At 41.1% G+C, this 9,899-nt stretch overlaps 1 protein-coding gene across 2 annotated transcripts; it reads left to right on the plus strand.

Annotated features, from left to right (window-relative positions):
• The first annotated feature begins 284 nt into the window (after positions 1 to 284).
• LOC112248822 (selenoprotein P) lies at positions 285 to 3,945 on the plus strand. Of its 2 annotated transcripts, none has more exons than XM_024418156.2 (5): positions 285 to 419; positions 1,145 to 1,375; positions 1,538 to 1,750; positions 1,885 to 2,002; positions 2,109 to 3,945. In XM_024418156.2, exons 2-5 carry the CDS (start codon positions 1,173 to 1,175, stop codon positions 2,784 to 2,786), a joined length of 1,212 nt encoding a protein of 403 aa, XP_024273924.1. In that variant the 5' UTR covers positions 285 to 419; positions 1,145 to 1,172; the 3' UTR covers positions 2,787 to 3,945. The 2 variants fall into 2 exon arrangements, with proteins under 2 accessions (XP_024273924.1, XP_042176682.1); XM_042320748.1 differs by having other exon boundaries at positions 2,109 to 2,768.
• The last annotated feature ends 5,954 nt before the right edge of the window (positions 3,946 to 9,899 follow it).

Raw genomic sequence — 9,899 nt, forward strand, 5'->3', positions numbered from 1 at the left:
TTCTTTCCATGTAACCCTTTCACACGCTCGAGTTGCTCGCGCTTTGACTTGACTTTCAATCAAGTCCGGTTCGGAGGCGCTGTGAAAACCAGAAAGTTCGACAGACAGAGAGCTGGCTGGTGGCCGAGATTACTTTCCATGTGTTCTGTGTACTCCCTTCATAAACACTTTTCAATTCAAATGTGATGACCATAAACTATTAACTACAGTATGATGGTATTACAAAAAAAGTAACTTATTAAACTGCTGTAGTGCAGGAATCTGCACAGACCCCTTGTTGAACTTTGTCCTCCTTTCGGGCAGGCAGGAAAACAACACTGCTAGCATAAAAGGGAGAGCAGAGAGAGTTGAGGGTTGTTGTTCTTCCAGAAGCTACTGCTAGACCGAGCTGAGCCGACCGAGGGACTTTTTACTAGACAGTAAGTGACTGCAAAATAATTTCCTAACTTTTTGTGCATGTTGATAAGACCGAGCTTAATTAACTCGCTCTCTTTTTGACGTATATAACCCTGTGATACCCGATCACTTGAACAAATTGAGACCAAGTGTTTTGCTACTTATTTAGCTTTGTTATTTTGCTTGTGTTGTCTCCATATGGCATATAGGCTGTATTTGATCATTTCCAGTTGATTGGCAATTGTGTGTTTCTAAAATATGAATACGCAGAGAACGAAAGAGAACTTTCTGCACTTACCCAGCCTCACAGAACTTTATTTTTCTGCCGTTCATCAGTATGCCTTTGGTTGTGCAATATACTTTCTAAAATAACAACATCTATCCCTATAATGTCTAGAAATGTAAAACATTTCATACTAATCCCTCATTTCTTTTCATGTCAGCAAATAAATACCTTTTCTTTGTCTTTTTTTTTAATGCCATTGATACAACTGATTTCCAGGCAGCATTGCTTTTAATTAATACGTCTGATAAGGGAATGACTGAGGGAAAGAGACGAAATTTAGGAAGATTGGGACGCAAGCCAAAATTGAGTTGATCTTTAACTATCTTGTGTCCTACTACCAGGCACGGTATTGGGACACAGAAAATTGTGACATGGCATTGAACTACTCTACAAACCCTGTCCTCATTACCTGAGCAGACTCGTACCTGACTTGCTATATATATATCTCATGCACCCCCTCAGCAGATCAAGCCTGCGGTGCAGCACCGTGATGTGGGCGGGACTAAGCCTGCTCCTGGCTCTCTGCCTGCTCCCTGGGGGCGGAACAGAGAGTGAGGGGGAAGGGACCCGCTGTAAGCAGCCACCTGGTTGGAGTATTGGGGAGGTGGAGCCTATGAAGGAGGTCTTGGGCCAGGTCACGGTGGTGGCCCTACTCCAGGCCAGTTGATTGTTCTGCTTGGTGCAGGCATCCTTGTAAGTGAACCAGATAGGGCTCGTTCCATTTTGGAACCTTAGCCACTTTCCTACCTGTAGTGGAGTGTGGTTGTTGCCTGTTCTTTTTGTTATTTGGTGATTACTTTTGACCATCTCTCCATATCCTCATGTTTCACTTCCCTGTCGTGTTCCTCTGAGCAGATTGGATGGGCTGCGCCTGAAACTGGAGGGTCAGGGTCTGGAGAATGTGACCTATATGGTGGTGAACCACCAGGGTGAGCAGGCCCAGCGCCTACACACCCTGCTGAGGCAGAAACTGTCTGAGAACATCACGCTATACAAACAACAGCCCAAACAGGAAGACGTGTGGCAGACCCTGGCCGGAGAGAAGGATGACTTCCTCATCTATGACAGGTCAGCTCCAGACTGTGGTCTCTCTGTCTGTCTGCGGTCAGTCTTCTCAGAAATACAAACTGTGCTCATCATGCTGTCTGTTCCCCTAACAATTATCCTTCTCTCGCTCTCTACTCTCTCTGTCTCTCACCCAGATGTGGTCGTCTGACCTACCATATCTCCCTGCCCTACTCCATCCTGGGTACTCCCTATGTAGAGAACGCCATCAAGGAGACTTACTGCACACGCGTCTGTGGGGACTGCACGTATGAGGTACACACACACACACACACACACACTGGGCGTGTCTGTGTTTGTATGTGAGAATTAGCTCTGAGTTATGGAAAACAAACCGAGACCCCTCTTTTCCCCCACACAGAGCAAGGAGATCCCAGCAGAGTGCAACAGGACAGTAGAGGCGAAGCCTGAGGGAGAGGAGAAGCCAGTCACCGGAAGGGAGACAACTCATGGTGGACACGGCCATCATCACCATGGTCACGGTCACAATGGCAACCGCCATGGTCACAATGGCAATCGCCATGGTCACAATCACCATGGTGAGAGGGGGATGGGTCACGGTCGTGATCATGGGGCCGAGCAGCAGCACCAACATGACAGTGAGGGGCTCCAACACGGCCAGGCCCATGGCCAGTTGCACGTTGGTCAGGAGCATATGGGTCAGCAGGCGGTGCAACTGGGCCAGATGCCCCAGGAAGGGCAGCGAGGCCATATTATGCAGAATCCCTGAGTGAAGGGGAGGTCCAGGTGAAAGGTGGAGCACAGCTGACAGTGGAAGGAGGGGTCTGATCTAAGTCCCTCTTCCAAGGCCAGCTGATGCTGACACTGACGGAGGCTGTTTGGCGATGGGGTGAGCAACGAGCCAATCGGGCTCTGACACTGTGATGAGGCGCTGCCCGCCTCCTGACAGTGACAGGGACTGATGGGCCTCAGGGAGACCTGACAGTGACGCTCGTCCCTCGCTGACTGACAGCAGCCTCAGCCAGTCATGTGAGCCTGACCCCTGGGTGTTGAGAGCTGAGGGTGAGGGCTGCTGTAAGCAGGGCCATGGCTCTGTGACAGTTACCTTGCTATACCTTATAGGCCTCAGATTAACATCTGTGAGACACACACCCGGGGTGAACCGCTCTTATAACATCTTACCAACTAGTATTACCCTGGGACCGTGAAGCCACCCCTGACAGAGTGAGAGATGGGAGGACACACATTGGGTGTGGTAGGTGAATGCCAAGCCTAAACCCATTACGATATGGGGAAAAGGATTGCATTTTAGATGTGACCATAGTGATGGTAAGACGGCAAGGTGGGTGTCCTCCACCATCTCCTTCTCTGTCAGTGCGTTGGTGTCACCCTCCCAGGAGTGTATGGGGTGATTATGTTAATGTTTCTCCTGCTCTGTTTTGCTCCCTCCATCCACAGTGAAGGCAGGCGCAGAAACTACGCTCTAGTGGCGTCTGTCTGATGTCCGGCTGGGGAGAGGGGAACGGGAGGGACTTATAATATGACCACCCCCTAAGTTCAAAATATCGAGAGCTTTGGAAGGAGTATGTAGCAGTAGTTGCCTATGCTGAACAAACTGGCATGATGGCTGGGAGAGATAGACCTGAACCAAAGTTGTTATACTCAGCGTTAGCAAAACCAATTTGGTTCAAATACATTATTGATAGTTCAGATTTTTTTTATTTGGCCTCCAAAAAAATTGGGATCTCACTAACATTTTACTTTTGCAATTTAATTAACTCTCAGGTGTTTTGGAGCAGTAGTGTGTTATGTAGATAAAGCTTTCAAACGTCAGTATCCATTGCTTACAGCTGTGAGGATGTGTGTTTAGTTAGTCACTGAGTTATTTTAGTTTGGCAATATTGCACATATGTATAATGCACTCTTTGTGAATGAGCAAAAGAGTGAACTGTTTTCAACTAACAAAATAGTGAACACTTTTTTTTTTTTTTCAACTAACAAATGATCGGGAATACTTTTTAACTAGCAAAAGAAACCGTCTAGAATGAGAGGTGGGTAAACAGAAAAGATTGAACGATTGTTTGAATCCATTCTGTACTTAATGAAGGGCTCTAGGGGAAGACAACTGTCACCTAGAACACCTGATGCTTTGTACAGAACACGTTCATTCTGACTGTGGACTGTTAGGTGGTGTAGCATGTAAGAAATGACGAATAAAGATGGTTGATGCACTCGTATTGCAATGTTGTCTTGTTTATCTACTCTGTGTGTGTGTGTGTGTTTGAGTGTACAGAGGGAGACAAGGGAATATTTCACCTTTTATAAGCCATGTTAATCTCTGGCCTGTCACCTGACAGACAGACTGATCTTTAGATTGATTTGTTGAAATGCAAACAAAACAAGCAGTGATTGCGTAACATTTTCAGTCAATCATTTGAGAAGCTTTTTGGAGTGTTTTCACTGTCAATGAATTTGACATGTTGCCTACACGTGTCTGGCACTTCAACACGTGACTCACATGTTAGTCAAGTAGTGGGAGTGATATGACCACGAAAATGGGTAACACTTTAATTTGGATAGTCCATCTGTACAGACTATCAGTAACATTTCAACTAACCCTAGCTCTAACCCTAAACTTAACCCTAAACATTAACCCTTACCCTAACCCTTATTCAAAACCTAACCGTCACCTTAGCAAGCAGTTGCTTATCAACGTATAGTATGACCATCTACAGATGGAAAATCTGGACGATCCAAATAAAGTGAGACCCCAAAAATGTATCATTGTAATAATCACGGGCAACTTTTAAGTAGTTTGTGTGTAAAGTTTGATGCATGGTTTTAACAGTACATTAAAGCACACAAGCGCTATTATTATTCTACATTGAAAAAAACTTTGCCTGCAATTCAGAACAACCACCACCAGATAGAAGAGGAGATCTATAAAAGGTTCTAGAGCTCTCCTGCCAGAGTGAATCATTTTGTAGGTGCAGCCTGTAGACTAGTTCTTCTTATCAGAATACAGGTTAAGAGTCAGTGTTCCTTTTCCTTTGCGCAGAATACTGGTATCACAAAATAAATTCCAGGGAGGAAAATTGCTTCAAAATGTCAGTTGGGTCATTCCACCAATTCAGTGCCTGGTTGAAAAGACTTAATTTGAACATTCTGTCAGAAAGAGCACATGTTCAACTTCATAAGAGGTTAAATTATTTAAAAGAAATACTATAGTAAGTGCCAAATAAAGTAACAGGGTTGACGATTTCTTAAATCAGCCATAAATCTACTTGTGACCGGGGGAATGGAAGCTTGCTGTGTACGACCGGGAGTGGAAATTGAATCAAGATTCACCAAAAAATTGAAATTATAAAAACAATTCTAGCCTGTCTATGGGGTTGACATTTTCTAATCCACCCACTCAGTTTCCCACCACACAACACCAAAACATGTCCAAAAAGAGTAGAACCAGCTGACCTACTTTTTTACTATTAAATGTTAAAATATTTTTAAAGGAATAGTTTCACCATAACAGGGTTGAATAGTTTCACGTAACAGGGTTGACCTTAATGAGGGACAGATGTAAATGAATCATTAATCACATTCAAAAAATAATTTTCTTCAGAAATGACTTTGTCAAAGCAACAAAATAACTAGGGCTTCACGATGAGGGTGAACTTGGATACATTTTGGGATTAAGTGGGTTAAAATCTTCCTAAAGTGATACAGGGTTGACAGAGGGACATGACAAAATGTTTAAAGGCTTGCTAAAGTGCCTAAATTCCTCATATAAAATATTCTCAGTATGGTCTATATTATAGGGAACTTCATTTATTATAACAAGCATTTAAAATTCAATATTGGTGGACAACTTCTAATTAAAATATCAAAGGGACGCAAAAGGAACTTTTTGTGGAACAACCCAGTTATGACAATTGTCAACTCCCTCTCTGTCTGTCAGTGTAGGCTGCTGAGGGGAGGTTGGCTCATAATAATGGCAGGAATGGAGTGATGTGTATGATACATTTCCAGCCACTATACTCCTTTCCAGCCATTCAACACCATTCCAGGGGCTCCCGAGTGGTGCAGCGGTCTAAGGCACTGTATCTCCGTGTTAGAGGCGTCACTACAGACCGTGGTTCGATTCCAGGCTGTATCACAACTGGCTGTGATTGGGAGTCCCATAGGGCAGTGCATAATTGGCCCAGCATCGTTAGGGTTGGGCTGCGGTAGGCCGCTATTTTAAATAATAATTTGTTCTTAACTTGTCTAGTTAAATAAAGGTAAACATTAAAATTTCCAGCTAGTCCAGCCATTACTATGAGCCGTCCTCCCCTGAGTGGCCTCCATTGGTGTCTATATAGTAGGCATAATATTGCTGCAGAATGCTAATAATAGTTGTGTTAATAAGATTGATGATATACTGAAATCCTTAGTTTAGCTACGTAAGTGTATGTAAACTTCTGACTTCAACTGTATATTTAAAAAATATATATGTTTTAAATCTTTTAGCTGATCCAAGATTTTCTCAGGTAAGGCCCTTGAGAGTCACCGTTACTGAATTCACATAGCTAGTCAACAAATCAAACAATCAAAACAGACCTTTTTACTGTGACCAGTAGGTTACCTTTGTGTGACCAAATGTGACAGACTCAGACCGATAGTGGTCAAGGTCCTAAGGTTCGAGGACAACATGGCTGTTCTGGAGATTGCCAAAAACTTGAGAGGAACCAACATCTTCCTCAAAGAGTACTTCTCTGAAGATGTGTGCAAGAGGCAGAAGTAACCTATCCCAGCTATGCAAGCTGCCATAGAGCGTGGGGACATTTCCTACGACAAACTCAATGTCCACGCTCCCTCCCAAAAGCTTGGGAGGAGTGAGAGAGCCAAGCTTCTGAGTCTGTAGCTTCAGCACAACGTCACACAAATGCAGCAAAAAGGAGGACCAAGGCACTCTTCATATAATTAATTAAAATGCCTTTATTTGTATGGCATGTTCAATGGAAAGAAAGTTTCAAACACACACACACACACACGCATATATACCAACTGACACTCATAAGTGCCTGACTGATTGATCATATCTTCACTAACGCTGGAGAGCTTTGCTCCAAAGCAATATCAGTTCCCATTGGCTGTAGTGACCATTGTGAACATTGTGGCAATAACAAGGAAAGCCAAAGTGCTAAAGGTTGGGCCTAAAGTAATTTATAAGAGATCTTATATCTTCTTGTCGAAGATGTAAAAAATGTATGTTGGTCTGATGTGTACGAGGAATTGAATCCAGATACAGCACTGGACGTTTGAATAAAAATGAGTAATGCCAATTGTTGACAAGCATGTACCTGTTAATTAAGATAACTGTTTGACGCCCCCTGGATTGACAATTAATTGAAAAATGGTATGGTTCAAAGAAATTAGGTAAAAGAGTTGGCAAACAATCAATTGAGACATTTTGACATTTTACTGTCCCGTTGTGATTTTGTGACTAAACTTAACAAAAAAAGATTACATTATATTACCAAACCAAGATAAACGACAAAACACAATGGGAAAAGACTTTGCACTACCTTCAATTATATTATGGGCAGAAAAGTTGATGGGATCACTAATAACAAAACCTTCAGATATTGCCAATCATTCCAATGACTATTTCACTAGTAGAACTCAGAAGTGAAATGCCAACATTGAATTATCATATTTGTGTATACAAGATATACAGTAACAATGCTATTTTGAATTTGGTCAAGTTAGTGTTGCAGAGCTGGAAAATCGATTCTAACCCATCAACAGGGTTGGGGAGTAACGGATTACATGTAATTACATGTAAGGGATTACAAAAAACGGTAACTGTAAATCGTTACGTTACCAGCAAAAATATTGTAATCAGATTACAGATACTTTTGAAAACTAGATGATTACTTCGAGAATTACTTTTAAATTCAGAAAGGATGTTTGCGAAAAAATTATATTTGACACTTTCTGTTTTCTCAATGACATTCAAATCAGAGGCCACTATGATGACACATCAAGTGTGTTTGATTGATCGCAGGAAAAGAGCAGGAATAGTCTTTTGTAGGCGTCAGTCCAAGCCATGTCTCAAGCCATTCCCACAATGGTGTGACTGCTGTCGGCATCCAAAGATTATCCAACTTGAATAAACGCTTGGAGGTAAGGATGACAGCAGTGGTTTAGTCTACGGTGATACGGATATCACTTATTATTGATATCTACATAACGCATTGATGTGAATCACACTGCTGCTCTCATTTAGCTATTTCGCTTTACATATTGTGGTTGTTGTGGATGGCTGTTCACAAATCGAAATGTGTATTTGAACCCAGTAATGGTTGAATTCAAAGTTAATTTGACTATCAATCATTGTTTTTGAACCCAGTGGACAGCCAGTGAAAAATGTGCTCTTGCAACAGCTGCATAGTGCGGATCCAAGCCTATGGAATAAATTGGGGATTTTATTGCTCAATCTAATTGATGCTAATGAAAAAAAAATCCATATGTCTAATGGACACTAAATGGAAGCTTGCACACTTTTGATATACTTAAAAGGGGCAATCTGTAGTTGCTACATCCATACACACTCACACACACACACACACAGTTGAAGTTGGATGTTTACATACACTTTTGTTAGAGTCATTAAAACTAGTTTTTCAACCACTCAATGACCCCAAGCATACTTCACAGTTGTGGCAAAATGGCTTAAGGACAACAAGGTCAAGGTATTGGAGTGGCCATCACAAAGCCATGACCTCAATCCTATAGAACATTTGTGGGTAGAACTGAAAAAGCGTGTGTGAGCAAAGAGGCCTACAATCCTTATTCAGTTACACCAGCTCTGTCAGGAGGAATGGGACAAAATTCACCCAACTTATTGTAGGAGCTTGGGGAAAGCTACCTGAAACATTTGACCCAAGTCAAACAATTTAAGGCAATGCTACCAAATACTAATTGAGTGTATGTAAACTTTTGAACTACTGGGGAATGTGATGAAAGAAATAAAAGTTTAAATAAATCATTCTCTCTACTATTATTCTGACATTTCACATTGTTAAAATAAAGTGGTGATCCTAACTGACCTAAAACAGGGATTTTTTTTTACGAGAATGTAATGTCAGGAATTGTGAAAAACAGTTTAAATGTATTTGGCTAAGGTGTATGTAAACCTCCGACTTCAACTGTAGATATTTCCAGTTACAATAGTAATTTACAACATTAACAATGGCAACACTGTATTTCTGATAAATTTTCTGTTATTTTAATGGGACAAATGTGATTTTCTTTCTAAAACAAGGACATTTCTAAGTGCCCCTAAACTTATGAACGGTAGTGTATATATCCATTGATTCTTGAAGAATATAAATTATAAATGCCTCGTGAGTTCAACTGTCACACTCCATGAGAACCAAAAATATAAGCTTGTTTTCCCCCAATGTTTGTAAACATTGTAAATGTAAACAAACACTGTATAGCCTCATAACATGGTCAAAACAATCATTTTTAAATCATGGATGGTCAGTAATTGCATTCATAGCTCTGTCTTAATCTGAGAGTGGTTACATTTCTCCAGGCCCATTCCTCAGCTTTTTACCAAAACACAGGCAGGACGACCGTTTTGTTATTGTTTCATCTTTGGATTTTCCCTTTAAACAGCTGACTATTATCAAGATATCAGTGTCACCAACAAAAAGGTAAACAACAGGCCTATAGCAAATGCAGCTTATGATATTCATTTTTCACATGTAAATAGCACTTTTCAGTAGTGCTCAAATCATGACATTCCATGAGCGCAGCATTTATTTTTCAACTCGAAACAATGAGCCCAATCAGTCCTCCATAACAACAAAATCATAAACAACAGAATAGTGCTGGCTAATACGTGCTTAGTTTTGGGTAAAACAATTTGGCTAATCTATACTTCCAAGTCCTATTCTTGAAGATCAAGGGGTATAACATTTATTGGAATGACTGGAATTCTAATACACTTTAGTTTTTAAGGTATATAATTTCATCATATGTAGTAGAAAGTGATGGGTTAGAAGACTTACTTAACCAACCCATAAAGTACATTTTAACATCCATTTATGGCCAGCTATGTAAACTTTAACATTGATTTACCTTGCAATAGATGTCGTTCAAATTGGTAACCATGTAAAAATAAAAAATAAAAAAATTGTGA

Source organism: Oncorhynchus tshawytscha, linkage group LG04, assembly GCF_018296145.1.
Source record: "Oncorhynchus tshawytscha isolate Ot180627B linkage group LG04, Otsh_v2.0, whole genome shotgun sequence".
Lineage (NCBI taxonomy): Eukaryota > Metazoa > Chordata > Actinopteri > Salmoniformes > Salmonidae > Oncorhynchus > Oncorhynchus tshawytscha.